Source organism: Scyliorhinus canicula, chromosome 12, assembly GCF_902713615.1.
Source record: "Scyliorhinus canicula chromosome 12, sScyCan1.1, whole genome shotgun sequence".
Lineage (NCBI taxonomy): Eukaryota > Metazoa > Chordata > Chondrichthyes > Carcharhiniformes > Scyliorhinidae > Scyliorhinus > Scyliorhinus canicula.
In genome coordinates, this window is record NC_052157.1 from 151,049,775 (window position 1) to 151,065,006 (window position 15,232).

Sequence of the window (15,232 nt, forward strand, 5' to 3'; positions counted from 1 at the left end):
ACTTGAGGGGCCGAGTGGCCTACTCCTGCTCCTAATGCGTATGTTCTAAATTCGAGTGGAAAAATATCCAGTTTTTCCAATTTACCCTCATTATAAATTCCACTCATTCAACCTAGTAAACCTCTTAAACATGTCCAACGCAATATTTCGTGCAAGTAATGGATTATTAGGCCTACCTGCAACTTCAGTTCTGACAAACTTACGTCCCATTGCCCTTGTGTGAATCGATGCTGCAACCTGTTGTTAGAGTCCTTCCTGTTTATTTCCTTTTGTTCCCATTTCTTTTATTTTATTATTTTGGTCCGTGGACCCATGATCAGGATGTGCCGTTAAGCAGAAGACACAAAGTTGAAACAGCTGCTTGCCGGGACACTGTTCAGGTTTTGTGTTTGGGAGAGGAGAAGCAAACTCCTCGATGCCGGGTGGGTCTTGGGAACCAATTGAAGGACGTCGGATCGAGTGGTGTTCTCTCCCTCGCTCACTCTCCTGCGCCCTCGCTCTCTCTCTCACGCCCGCGCTCTCACGCCCGCGCTCTCTCCCCCGCGCTCTCTCCCCCGCGCTCTCTCCCCGCGCTCTCTCCCCCGCGCTCTCTCCCCCGCGCTCTCTCCCCCGCGCTCTCTCCCCCGCGCTCTCTCCCCCGCGCTCTCTCCCCCGCGCTCTCTCCCCCGCGCTCTCTCCCCCGCGCTCTCTCCCCCGCGCTCTCTCCCCCGCGCTCTCTCCCCCGCGCTCTCTCCCCCGCGCTCTCTCCCCCGCGCTCTCTCCCCCGCGCTCTCTCCCCCGCGCGCTCTCCCCCGCGCTCTCTCCCCCGCGCTCTCTCCCCCGCGCTCTCTCCCCCGCGCTCTCTCCCCCGCGCTCTCTCCCCCGCGCTCTCTCCCCCGCGCTCTCTCCCCCGCGCTCTCTCCCCCGCGCTCTCTCCCCCGCGCTCTCTCCCCCGCGCTCTCTCCCCCGCGCGCTCTCCCCCGCGCGCTCTCCCCCCCGCGCGCTCTCCCCCGCGCTCTCCCCCCCGCGCTCTCCCCCCCGCGCTCTCTCCCCCGCGCTCTCTCCCCCGCGCTCTCTCCCCCGCGCTCTCTCCCCCGCGCGCTCCCTCCCGTGCTCTCCCTCCCGCACCCACTCTCCCTTGCCCTCGTGCTCTCTCTCCCTCGCCCTCGTGCTCTCTCTCCCTCGCCCTCACGCTCTCTCTCCCTTGCCCTCACGCTCTCTCTCCCTCGCCCTCACGCTCTTTCCCTTGCGCTCACGCTCTCTCGCGTTCGCTCGCCCTCGCGCGCTCTCTCTCTCGCGCACTCGCTCTCTCTCCCTCGCCCTCACGCTCTCTCTCTCGCGCTCTCCCTCCCGCGCTCTCCATCCCGCACCCACTCTCCCTTGCCCTCGTGCTCTCTCTCCCTCGCCCTCGTGCTCTCTCTCCCTCGCCCTCGTGCTCTCTCTCCCTCGCCCTCGTGCTCTCTCTCCCTCGCCCTCGTGCTCTCTCTCCCTCGCCCTCGTTCTCTCTCTCCCTCGCCCTCGTTCTCTCTCTCCCTCGCCCTCGTGCTCTCTCTCCCTCGCCCTCGTGCTCTCTCTCCCTCGCCCTCGTGCTCTCTCTCCCTCGCCCTCGTGCTCTCTCTCCCTCGCCCTCACGCTCTTTCCCTTGCGCTCACGCTCTCTCGCGTTCGCTCGCCCTCGCGCGCTCTCTCTCCCGCGCACTCGCTCTCCCTCGCCCTCACGCTCTCTCTCTCGCGCTCGCCCTAGCGCTCTCTCCCCGCCCTCGCGCTCTCTCCCCGCCCTCGCGCTCTCTCCCTCCCTTGCGCGCTCTCTCCCCTCCCTTGCGCGCTCTCTCCCCTCCCTTGCGCGCTCTCTCCCCTCCCTTGCGCGCTCTCTCCCCTCCCTTGCGCGCTCTCTCCCCTCCCTTGCGCGCTCTCTCCCCTCCCTTGCGCGCTCTCTCCCCTCCCTTGCGCGCTCTCTCCCCTCCCTTGCGCGCTCTCTCCCCTCCCTTGCGCGCTCTCTCCCCTCCCTTGCGCGCTCTCTCCCCTCCCTTGCGCGCTCTCTCCCCTCCCTTGCGCGCTCTCTCCCCTCCCTTGCGCGCTCTCTCCCCTCCCTTGCGCGCTCTCGCCCTCGCGCGCGCTCTCTCCCTCACCCGCGCCCTCCCTCTCCCTCACCGCGCGCTCTCCTGCGCCCTCGCTCTCTCTCCCGCGCCCTCACGCTCTCTCTCCCTCGCCCTCACGCTCTCTCTCACTCGCCTTCACGCTCTTTCCCTAGCGCTCACGCTCTCTCGCGTTCGCTCGCCCTCGCGCGCTCTCTCTCCCGCGCACTCGCTCTCTCTCCCTCGCCCTCACGCTCTCTCTCTCGCGCTCGCCCTAGCGCTCCCTCCCCGCCCTCGCGCTCTCTCCCCTCCCTTGCGCGCTCTCTCCCCTCCCTTGCGCGCTCTCTCCCTCGCCCTCGCGTGCTGTCGCCCTCGCGCGCGCTCTCTCCCTCCCCCTCGCGCGCTCTCTCCCGCGAACTCCCTCACCCGCGCCCTCCCTCTCCCGCGCCCTCCCTCTCCCGCACCATCGCGCGCTCTCCCGCGCCCTCGCTCTCTCTCCCGCGCCCTCGCTCTCTCTCCCGCGCCTCGCTCTCTCTCCCGCGTCCTCGCTCTCTCTCCCGCGCCCTCGCGCGCTCTCTCCCGCGCCCTCGCGCGCTCTCTCCCGCGCCCTCGCGTGCTCTCTCTCGTGCGCTCTCTCTCCCGCGCTCTCTCTCCCGCGCCCTCGCTCTCCCTCGCCCTCACGCTCTCTCTCTCGCGCTCGCCCTAGCGCTCTCTCCCCGCCCTCGCGCTCTCTCCCCGCCCTCGCGCTCTCTCCCCTCCCTTGCGCGCTCTCTCCCCTCCCTTGCGCGCTCTCTCCCCTCCCTTGCGCGCTCTCTCCCCTCCCTTGCGCGCTCTCTCCCCTCCCTTGCGCGCTCTCTCCCCTCCCTTGCGCGCTCTCTCCCCTCCCTTGCGCGCTCTCTCCCCTCCCTTGCGCGCTCTCTCCCCTCCCTTGCGCGCTCTCGCCCTCGCGCGCGCTCTCTCCCTCACCCGCGCCCTCCCTCTCCCTCACCATCGCGCGCTCTCCTGCGCCCTCGCTCTCTCTCCCGCGCCCTCACGCTCTCTCTCCCTCGCCCTCACGCTCTCTCTCCCTCGCCTTCACGCTCTTTCCCTAGCGCTCATGCTCTCTCGCGTTCGCTCGCCCTCGCGCGCGCTCTCTCCCGCGCACTCGCTCTCTCTCCCTCGCCCTCACGCTCTCTCGCGCTCGCCCTAGCGCTCCCTCCCCGCCCTCGCGCTCTCTCCCCTCCCTTGCGCGCTCTCTCCCCTCCCTTGCGCGCTCTCTCCCTCGCCCTCGCGTGCTGTCGCCCTCGCGCGCGCTCTCTCCCTCCCCCTCGCGCGCTCTCTCCCGCGAACTCCCTCACCCGCGCCCTCCCTCTCCCGCGCCCTCCCTCTCCCGCGCCCTCCCTCTCCCGCACCATCGCGCGCTCTCCCGCGCCCTCGCTCTCTCTCCCGCGCCCTCGCTCTCTCTCCCGCGCCTCGCTCTCTCTCCCGCGTCCTCGCTCTCTCTCCCGCGTCCTCGCTCTCTCTCCCGCGCCCTCGCGCGCTCTCTCCCGCGCCCTCGCGTGCTCTCTCTCGTGCGCTCTCTCTCCCGCGCGCTCTCTCCCGCGCCCTCGCGCGCTCTCTCTCCCGCGCCCTCGCGCGCTCTCTCTCCCGCGCCCTCTCTCCCGCGCCCTCGCGCGCTCTCTCTCCCGCGCCCTCTCTCTATCTCGCGCTCTCTCTCGCGCGCACTCTCTATCTCGTGCTCTTGCTCTCTCTCTACCTCGCTCTCTATCTTGTGCCCTCGCTCTCTATCTCGCGCCCTCGCTCTCTATCTCGCGCCCTCGCTCTCTATCTCGCGCCCTCGCTCTCTCTCTATCTCGCGCCCTCGCTCTCTCTCTATCTCGCGCCCTCGCTCTCTCTCTATCTCGCGCCCTCGCTCTCTCTCTATCTCGCGCCCTCGCTCTCTCTCTATCTCGCGCCCTCGCTCTCTCTCTATCTCGCGCCCTCGCTCTCTCTCTATCTCGCGCCCTCGCTCTCTCTCTATCTCGCGCCCTCGCTCTCTATCTCGCGCCCTCGCTCTCTCTCTATCTCGCGCTCTCTCTCTATCTCGCGCTCTCTCTCTATCTCGCGCCCTCTCTATCTCGCTCTCTCTCTATCTCGCTCTCTCTCTATCTCTCGCTCTCTATCTCTCGCTCTCTCTCTATCTCGCGCTCTCTCTCTATCTCGCGCTCTCTCTCTATCTCGCGCTCTCGCTCTCTCTCTATCTCGCGCTCTATCTCGCGCCCTCGCTCTCTATCTCGCGCCCTCGCTCTCTCTCTATCTCGCACCCTCGCTCCCTCTCTATCTTGCGCCCTCGCTCCCTCTCTATCTCGCGCCCTCGCTCCCTCTCTATCTCGCGCCCTCGCTCTCTCTCTATCTCGCGCCCTCGCTCCTTCGCTCCCTCTCTATCTCGCGCCCTCGCTCTCTCTCTATCTCGCGCCCTCGCTCTCTCTCTATCTCGCGCCCTCGCTCTCTCTCTATCTCGCGCCCTCGCTCTCTCTCTATCTCGCGCCCTCGCTCTCTCTCTATCTCGCTCTCTCGCTCTCTCTCTATCTCGCTCTCTCTCTATCTCTCGATCTCTCGCTCTCTCTCTATCTCGCGCCCTCGCTCTCTCTATCTCGCTCTCTCGCTCTCTCTCTATCTCGCTCTCTCTCTATCTCTCGATCTCTCGCTCTCTCTCTATCTCGCGCCCTCGCTCTCTCTCTATCTCGCGCCCTCGCTCCTTCGCTCCCTCTCTATCTCGCGCCCTCGCTCTCTCTCTATCTCGCGCCCTCGCTCTCTCTCTATCTCGCGCCCTCGCTCTCTCTCTATCTCGCGCCCTCGCTCTCTCTCTATCTCGCGCCCTCGCTCTCTCTCTATCTCGCTCTCTCGCTCTCTCTCTATCTCGCTCTCTCTCTATCTCTCGATCTCTCGCTCTCTCTCTATCTCGCGCCCTCGCTCTCTCTATCTCGCTCTCTCGCTCTCTCTCTATCTCGCTCTCTCTCTATCTCTCGATCTCTCGCTCTCTCTCTATCTCGCGCCCTCGCTCTCTATCTCGCTCTCTCGCTCTCTCTCTATCTCGCTCTCTCTCTATCTCTCTATCTCGCTCTCTCGCTCTCTCTCTATCTCGCTCTCTCTCTATCTCTCGATCTCTCGCTCTCTCTCTATCTCGCGCTCTCGCTCTCTCTCTATCTCGCGCTCTCGCTCTCTATCTCCGCTCTATCCCGCGCCCTCGCTCTCTCTCTACCTCGCGCCCTCGCTCTCTCTCTACCTCGCACCCTCGCTCTCTCTCTATCTCGTGCCCTCGCTCTCTCTCTATCTCGTGCCCTCGCTCTCTCTCTATCTCGTGCCCTCGCTCTCTCTCTATCTCGTGCCCTCGCTCTCTCTCTATCTCGTGCCCTCGCTCTCTCTCTATCTCGCGCCCTCGCTCTCTCTCTATCTCGCGCTCTCGCTCTCTCTCTCTCGCGCCCTCGCTCTCTCTCTCTCGCGCCCTCGCTCTCTCTCTCTCGCGCCCTCGCTCTCTCTCTCTCGCGCCCTCGCTCTCTCTATCTCGCACCCTCGCTCTCGCGCCCTCGCTCTCTCTCTATCTCGCGCCCTCGCTCTCTCTCTCTCGCGCCCTCGTTCTCTATCTCGCTCCCTCGCTCTCTCTCTATCTCGCGCCCTCGCTCTCTCTCTCTATCTCGCGCCCTCGCTCTCTCTCTATCTCGCGCCCTCGCTCTCTCTCTATCTCGCGCCCTCGCTCTCTCTATATCTCGCGCCCTCGCTCTCTCTCTATCTCGCGCTCTCGCTCTCTCCCTCCTGCTTGCTCAAATGAAATAACTGCTGTAATGTTCTGAAAGCAGTGAGCGCCTGGCACATCCTTTGCTGTGACCCTGAAATGATGCTGAGGCAGCAGAGAAGGTAGACAACCTTGCCAGAGAAGATCATCCCAAGCCTCAAAGGATGGATGTACAAAGATGAAAGCCTGAGCTCCAGAAAGACATTGACAGTGGAAGTCATCTCAACTCAACTAAGATCCTTTCCCTTTTAGTTTTATTTAATAATTTCTTTCCTCCACCCTTTCCCCTTTGTGGTTTGTCTGTGTTCACGTAGAGAGTGGCGCGAGTTAGAAAGGGGGTTGGGAAAGGGGAGGAGATAGTCAGTTACATTCCCTGTCGGTTGAATTATAATATTGTACATAATAAAAGCTTACTCGTGTTTTAAGTTACAAACCTGGTGACCGTAGTTTATTGGGTTCCACCAAGGACCTCGGATATTTTAAATAAAATCTAATTTTGCCAGTGTTGTGACTCCGGACAGATTTACGGAGCCAGGAAGTGAGTTACACATTGCAAAATTCCCAGACTCTGACCTGCACTTGTAACCTCAGTGATTAGATGGCTGGTCCAGTTCATTTTCTGGTCAATGGTAACTTCACCCTGTGTTTTGGCATATAACCCCATTCGTGTGCAATTTTGGTCAAATTCAGATGAGCCTCACTGGCATTGACTCGCTACTTTCCATTCGAAGTAGTGTCTTCAAGCTATTTCAGACAGGCTAAACCTTGTTATGTATGTTTGCAGCTGGAAAAATATTGGCTGCAATTGATCCTGCAATTGTGTTCACAAGCGCCACTTCATTTCCTTGGGTGCGAATTTTAATTTTGCCTTTTATTTACATTCCCGTAGGTCTGCTGCCTATAATCTCCTGTGTGCCTTAACATGTACCTTCAATCTGAAGATAGAGGGTCAGTTGCTGGAGACATCTGGACTGTGCATCCCTGCAAACAACACATTGTTTATTGTCTCCATCAGTAAAACCTTGGCAGCAAATGAGCCTCACCTGACGCTGGAGTTCCTTGAAGAGTGCATCTCAGGATTTAGCAAATCCAGTAAGCACGTTTTTCTTTGAAGAATGATTTGGAAGCATTGCAGTTTAGAAGGGTGGTGCAGTGGTTAAAATACTACCTTTTCACCACAGGTCCAGGTTCAGATTTCCTGATGGCTTTAAATGTTTTTCCTCTGATCTCTTTTGGCAGTGCAGGCGATGCAGTGGGTAACCTGCTCTGAATTAGTCACAAAAAGGTGTGTCGGAGTTGACTTGAATGTTTCACTTTCTGTTTCTTCCCATTAGCCTCAGTTTAGTACCTTTTTCTCGTGGTTCCGACTAGATTATAAATGTGCTTTATTTGGAGTTACAGAAGTGGGCCATTGCACCTGGGTGTCGAGGCTCCAAATAGATTAATTTTCCACTTGGCTGAAGCAAGCAGTTACAGTGCTGGAGTATCACACTTAGCAAGCCTGACAACATAAATTACAACTCCCTCGCGCCCCCCCCCCCGCCCCATGAGCCCACATATAACTGACCTGAGCAGATGAAACCTGCTGCTGACACCAGATACTGTGCAGAATTTCTTTATTTGCCTTGAGGATGCCCGGGAACAAAATGATCGACGCAAAGATTTTCAAGTTTAACAAACTCTTTTTATTATAGGTATTGAACTGAAACACCTTTGTCTGGAATACATGACACCCTGGTTGTCGAACCTGGTTCGTTTCTGTAAGCACAATGATGATGCCAAACGTCAGCGGGTTACTGCCATCCTGGATAAGTTGATCACGATGACCATTAACGAGAAGCAAATGTACCCTTCTATCCAGGCAAAGATCTGGGGCAGCCTCGGTCAGGTATCAATGCAATTTTTAATGAAATGCCTCCAGGTCTAATTACTGTAATCTGACTGTTTCTGAGCCAGTGTAGCTAAAATAAATTATACATTGCTACATTTATAACAAAGTACACTTCTTGATTTCACAACTGCAGTTCCAAAAGGTTTGTTTCCCTCCTGTTGGGCGATATGTTGGAACTCAGCATAGCTGCACACAAGCTCGTTCTTACAGTCTCTCCACAACAACTTGCTTTTTTAAAACCATGTTTAACAACCAAAAACACCTTAGAGACGTCAAGATGGAAATAATAATAATAATCTTATTGTCACAAGTAGGCTTACATTAACACTGCAATGAAGTTACTGTGAAAATCCCCTCATCGCCACATTGCGGCGCCTGTTCGGGTACACGGAGAATTCAGAATGTCCAATTCACCTAACAAGCACGTCTTTCAGGACTTGTGGAGGGAAACCAGCGCACCCGGAAGGAACCTACGCAGACACGAGGAGAACGTGCAGACTCCACACAGACAGTGACCCAAGACGGGAATCGAACCTGGGACCCTGGCGCTGTGAAGCAACAGTGCTAACCACTGTCCTACCAATAGCAATAGGCAGGGAACCAGAGAACGACATTAGGGGTGACCAAAGGAATATTTTTTACTTTTGATACTGAGATGTGGACAACAGTGGCAAGGCCACATTTATTGTTCTGAGTAGGTGCTGGTAGCCCTTTTGAATCACGGCAGTCTTTGTGATAATGCTGCTTTCACATCAGTATTAGGTAAGGAATTCTAGGATTCTGAGTAAAAGATAGTTGGGTGTATTCTAAGGATTTCCTTTGGTAAATAGTAGATTGTAGAGAAGCAAAATGGCTACAGGTAGTTGGCAAAATATCTGTATTAATTTTTTTGCATATTTTATTCATTTTAATTTCTGGATTTGGCTGCAAATGTAACTGCCTGTAACATTTGAAGGAACATTTTAGTTTGTCTGTTGCTTTCCATGGCATAATACAAAAAATAGACTGAAATAGAATAACTTAACTTTTGCAAATAATAATCCACGTATGAATGGAGGATAATTAAGTAAAGTCGCCATAGCCCCAGATGACCATAGGCTGCTTTCCCCTTTGAGGGGGAGAGCTGACTGGTGACGATTTAACCTGAGGATCACCACCCCTCAGGCAAGGTACACGGTTGAGAAGGCGGGGCCTTCATGAATAACCTCAGTCGGTGCAGGAATTGAACCCGCGCTGTTGGCCTTGCTCTGCATCACAAACCAGCTGTCCGGCCAAATGAGCTAAACCGGCCTTACTATGGATAATAGTGTGAAGAATACGATGCTTAGGACAAGTTAAACCAAAACAAACTTTTAAAAATGCATTAAATTAACATTTGAAAGAAGGGCTTCTTGTGACTTGAAATTACGGGCGGGGTTTTGCAACTGTTCCCAATGGCGGGAGCCCCCTACCTCAGATTCCCCAATGGCGGAGGGTGTGAATAACGGGAAACCCCATTGGCAATGATAAGAAGATACAGTCACCGGCCAATGGCGGACCGCCTCTGCAAAACACATCACAGAGGTTGCGGGGGAGGGGACAGCGGAAAAATCCGGGGTGGAGGGGCAGCGTGGTCCTTCTCAACCCAAAGCACCAACGGCTTCATGCTTGCACTATACAACGTTTTGTTGAAGATAATAAAAATATAATCCAGTCAAATATAATTTTGCTGACATTTAGACTTTCCAGTATATTTCTGATTTTCTACTTTGTTAGTCGATTTATAATTGCAAAGCTCCATTGTCAGAAGTGGCTACCGTTTTGACACCCAGTTTTAAAAATGTTCTGTTGATATATTGTCAGCCTTTACCACTTTTACATTGAGACATCTTTCCGCTTTGCAGTTGTCTCTGGTTTGACTTTTGGTGCAACTTTTTTTGTCTCATCCCCTGTTTGCTTGTGCAGATCACGGACTTGCTCGATGTGGTGCTCGACAGTTTCATAAAGACCAGTGCTACGGGTGGTTTGGGCTCAATCAAAGCAGAGGTCATGGCAGATACTGCAGTAGCCCTGGCATCAGGAAATGTAAAACTTGTTTCAAGCAAGGTATGAGGAAAAATATCTCTGCTAATTTGGAATGTCACTTGGATTCAGTTACTCTCGGAATTTATGCTCACGTGTAGGTACCAAACTCAATGACATAGTGAGTGAAGTATGGCCTGATGTGACACCTAAGTCATTGCTGAGGTCACAGGTTTGATACTTGGGTTTGTGCTGTTAACCGATTTTAGTTAATATCCCTGGGCTAGGGAAGAGTCAAGTCAGTCCGTCTTCCTCATTACAGTTATCCGAGGACCCTCACTGGAAAATGTGCACAGTCCAAACACAAAAGCAGCCTGGGCTCCCCCATTCTCAATGGCCTGCAGACAGTCGCTGTCAAAACTCACACATGATCAATGCCCACTTAAGCGACAAAATGGAGGTCCTCCAGCAATGCGAAGGTTTATACCTCAGCATGTTGAAGGGGGGAGAAACATTTTATCAAATTCAATTGATGCAAATTGGGAGTTCTGTTTAAACAGCAGAGCTTCGCCCGAGGAATTTCTGGCAGCTTTGAATTCACTCAATTTTGGTCATTATTTGGGCTGTGGAAGCTCAGTCATTGTTTATGTTTACAGCAGAAATTGATAGATTTCTGATTAGCAATAATGTAAAGGTTTATGAGAATAGTGAGTGTAAAAAAACACATCACAGTGTCCACTCATTTTTAATGGCAGAGCAGGTTCGACTGGCTGAATGGCCTACTCCTCTTCCAATGCTCTTCCCTTGTCTTAAACCTCAAGCTGTATATTCTCCATATCTAAATTACTGTGCGGACCAGTTTGTAAAACAACGTGTAAAAGCAAATTACTGCAGATGCTGAAATCTGAAACCAAAAGAGAAATGCTGGCAGCATCGGTAGGGAGAGGAAAGAGTTGATGTTTCAAGTCCAGTTGACCCTTTGTCAAAGTTTTCCTCTTTTGCTACGTGTGACCTTTTTCTTGCTGTTCCTTCTCTGCAGGTGATTGGAAGAATGTGCAAAATAATTGATAAGACGTGCCTCTCTCCAACTCCTACTCTGGAACAGCACCTGATGTGGGATGACATTGCAATCCTAGCCCGTTACATGCTGATGTTGTCTTTCAACAATTCACTCGATGTGGCTGCACATCTCCCCTACCTCTTCCACGTGGTTACTTTATTGGTGGCCACTGGGCCTCTGTCCCTTCGAGCTTCCACCCATGGCTTGGTTATCAACATTATTCATTCACTCTGCACTTGTTCTCAACTCAATTTTAGTGGTAAGCTCTGGTCAAGTAATCATCAGCGTTTACGTTGTCTTGTGACTTTTTAAGTTTTGTCTTGTATGGGAACCTTCTACTGTCTCAAAAGAAATTTTTTGAAACAAATGCTATATTTTATTTTGTTGGAGGAACTGTGGGCAGCTATTTCTATTTGTCACGAAGTTGGTCTACTTGCATTTCTTTACAATTGCCTATCACTGCTTTTACCGCAACTGTTGAAATCCTCACATCTTTGTTACAACCAGACTTGAAACAGTTCCAATGTTTCTCCCGTTTCTGACCTCCACCTTCCATAAATTGGCACGTCATCCTAAACTCTTCCCACATCCTATCACACACCAACATCCGTTCCTCATCAGCCCACGTCCCACCTAGTACTCACTGATACATTGGCTTCCACAATTTCCCATCTAAAATTAAACCTCATGTTTAAATTTCTTCATGGCCTTGCCCCTTCTAATCTCTATAAGCTTATCTAACCCTACAGCAACCCCACCCCTGGACCCAAGAACTGTATTCCCCTGTGGATCCGTCTCTGTCCTTGACTCCATTATTGGTGACCATTAATTTTGCTGTCTAAGCCCCATGCTCCAGATTTCAGTCCTCCGATCACTCCATTCCCTTCCCTCCTTTGCAAGCTTTTGATAATCCATTTTAATACCACCTCCTTTCACACAGCATCCAGTTCTTCATTTTTAAATTCTTGCATGGAATATGAGCAGCGGCAGCAAAGCCAGCATTTATTACCCATCCCTAATGGCCTTTGCACTGAATGGCCTTGCTAGACTGTTCCAGAGGGCAGTTGAGAGTCAGTTAACGTAATTGTGGTCTGGGGTCATGTGGATCAGGCCAGGTAAGGATGGCAGATTTCCTTATTACTCTGCGAAGCTTGTTGGCACATTTTGTTCCAACGATGAAGACATTAATAGATGCAAGCCTTTTTTGCTATGGGGTAAGGATGACCAATCTGGGAAATATGCCGTTCTCGCAGTATTGTGTGCACCATTTGGGGTCAACATGCGCAAGTCTGACGCAATACAGAAATGAAGCAAAGTGTCCCGACTCTCTGAAATGCATCTCCATGGGGTTAGTGCAGCTCTCAGCTTCTCGTTCGACTTGTTCCTTAAGTCAGCGTGGATATGGAAGGGTGTTTTTGCACAGCTGACTCATGTTTGCTCGGAATCTGGAAATTCTAGTAATAATGATTTACTTGAATTATTTCAGCAATGCGAAAGGTTATGCAACAGTTGAGAAATAGTTTCAAAATTCATCTGCCAGTTCGTGAAATGTTTTTTCAAAATAATTGTGATCAGCACAGGCAGTTTTTAATCTAAGTGTTGCATCTTACAGGCTTAATATTTGAAACCATCTTACATATTATTCTTTTGAACCGTTGAGCTTGATTCCTGTGCTGCAGCATAAATTCCTACATGCTAGAATGTTCATCTTGATTTGAAAATGAAAAGCATTCGCTCTGGGGCGGGGCTACAATCTAGGCGAACTCTTCAATGTCGAGTCATGATACCAGGCTGAAAGGATTAAGTTGCATGCAGGTTGAATATGACCGTGGGTATATTTTGTTGAATTTTTAAAAATAAATTTAGAGTATCCAATTATTTTTTTCCAATTAAGAGCCAATTTAGCGTGGCCAATCCACCTACCCTGCACATCTTTGGGTTGTGGGGGCAAAACCCAGGCAAACACGGGGAGAATGTGCAAACTCCACATGGATAGTGAGCTGGGATCGAACCTGGGACCTCGGCGCCGTGAGGCAGCAGTACTAAACACTGCGCCACTGTGGTGCCCTTATTTTATTGAATTTTAAGTTCAAGGGCTACTCTAACCTAGATACTTGTAAACATAGGATGTGAACTTCCGGCCTCGTTGCACTCGCGCTCAAAGGTAATGAGGCCAGTGAATAGTGGGAGAGGCCAGAAACGTGAACTGCGCCAGGCGCCAAACAGTTTGCAATGCAACCAGCGTGCTCTCGTAGGTGAATTTGGAATCCAGCCATAGCATGGCGAGAAACCAATTATCACTAAAGACCAATTTCCATACAATTAACAAGACCCACCCGTTAGCCAATGGCCTCCTGTCATTCAGCGGCCTCCCCAGCAAGTGGTCCCACTGGCGCCGATTAGTGCTCTTTTTTCAAAATATGAACCTTATGGAAGGGCTTCTGTGGGGAACCGAGGAGGTGAGTAGCAATCTTTGTTCACAGGCAAAGAGCCCGGCGGCGCTGGGCTCGCTGCCTCTGTGCTCGGTGGGGGACACTCGGCTGGGGGTGGGGGGACCTCCCGCAGGGGTGGGCAGCCATGGGGGGGGGGGGGGGGGCAACCACTCGCTCCACCTCCATGCCAACTCCTGGATCATGTGTTTCCGTACCAGCCTCCCTGAACAGATGCCACAATGTGGCGACTAGAGGCTTTTCACAGTAACTTCATTGAAGCCTACTTGTGACAATAAGCGATTATTATTATTATTATAACCCGTTGCGGCCATATTCTGGAGACGGCTGCGACAGTAGAGTCTGCAGATGCTCAAGGCAGTGGCCCATGTGCTGGACCCTCCCCACTCCCTGAGGACCCTGCCGCCCATCAGGCCAGGGAAGAACCCGGGGGGAGGGGGGGGTCCTGCAACGGCCCAGGGCGTACAGGCGCCGCTGGGCATTCGAACAAATGACAGCGCGTGCCGCAGGGAGCTCCACCTCAACAAGAAGATGGTGCAACACCTGTGCCATATCCTCGGGGACTTGTCACCACGTGGAAGAGGAGGGCACCCGCACCCGGTGGCCATCACTGCAGCCCTGAACATTTTATGCAAAGGGATTATTCCAGGGCTCGAGTGGGGACTTGTGATGTCACAGCGACAGCCCACAGTGAATCCGACAGGTCACAAATGCCCTGTATGCCTGGGCGGAAGATTATTTTGTTTTTGACATGGACCCGATTCACCTCCGACGTGGCCTGGTCCATCGTCGCATTCTTACCCATCCGTCACCCCCATTTCCCACCCTCCCAGGATATGTGTCACATCATTCCAGGGTGCTGCTACTGTGTCGGCACTGTCTGCAGTTCACTGTCGGGGGGGGTGATGATACCCACAGAGAGCTGGGCGCTGGTGCTCCTCAGTCCATGCCATAATCTCACCCTACTTGTCTGCTGGGTGCTCACTCACACCCATCACCTGCATGCGGCAATGCATTGTGGGAGAAAGTGACAGAGGCTTCCTACTGGTTGTGCACAAGGGTAGTTATTGTTAAATATATGCCCCCACTCTCACAATGGTGCATCAACATCCCTCCCATGCACCCCTCACCCCCCCACGCACCCCTCATCCAGTGCCCTCAGTGATCCCAGATGTGCTTTGCCCTCCTTGCTCTACCCCTACATCAAGTTGTGTCCCCAGGATGCACATCAGAGGTGGAGGCAGCCGGCTACCTATCTCATCCCAGGCAGCATTGGCTGCCCTGTGGCTCACCCTCCGGGTTCCTCTGGAGAACAGGACATCCCTCCTGGCCTCGACCATGTCCAGGAGCCTCCCCAGGTCAGTATCTCTAAATCCCGGGGCCGGTCTCCTTGGCGCCATTGTTGCGAGCTGACTGGGGTTGGCTGAGCAAGTGCAGCCAACTTGTTAGCTGGGGGCTGGCAAGCGCTATTCCGGCAGATCAGCTGGCGAGCCGGCATTCAGGGTGGAAAGCCTTTGAGGCCTGGTTAAGTGGACGAATTAACGTTGAATAGTGTTGCAGGGCGGAGTGCCAGGAAACTTGCGACAATTCCCACTCGCTACAGCACTTGGAAATCTGGAGAATCGCCCCCATATTCAATAAGGTAGGGGGGATCCAGACCAAGGGCATCATCATTTTCTTTGGTACCGTGGAAATCTGAAGCTGTCTTCCCCAAAAGGCAATGTCCGCTAGGTGAGTAAAGATTTTCAGGAATGTGATTGTTTTTTGTTCCATAAACAAATGGAACAAGATGAGTTCAAGTGCAGGATATAAAGAAATAGCAGGAGTGGGCTCAATTAAAAGCTGCCTGTGCTAATCACACTTTGAAAAATATTTTATGAACTAATTTTGAATCTATTTCCCTTTTTTTTAATGTTTTTATTAAGGCATTTATATATATACATACACATCAAACACAACTATAACCAAAAAGCGAACAAACAGGAAATCACATAACATAAATAACCAACACCCTCGCGCCCCACCC

At 53.4% G+C, this 15,232-nt stretch overlaps 1 protein-coding gene across 17 annotated transcripts in view; it reads left to right on the forward strand.

The window, feature by feature from the left end:
- The window catches only part of nf1a (neurofibromin 1a), a 330,336-nt gene that overhangs the window by 243,350 nt on the left and 71,754 nt on the right, over positions 1 to 15,232 (forward strand). For all 17 annotated transcript variants that reach the window (XM_038814507.1, XM_038814511.1, XM_038814513.1 and 14 more), the window contains 4 exons: positions 6,694 to 6,896; positions 7,499 to 7,692; positions 9,640 to 9,780; positions 10,736 to 11,015. In XM_038814507.1, the coding sequence (XP_038670435.1) occupies positions 6,694 to 6,896; positions 7,499 to 7,692; positions 9,640 to 9,780; positions 10,736 to 11,015 (818 nt within the window). The remainder of the gene's footprint in view (positions 1 to 6,693; positions 6,897 to 7,498; positions 7,693 to 9,639; positions 9,781 to 10,735; positions 11,016 to 15,232) is intronic.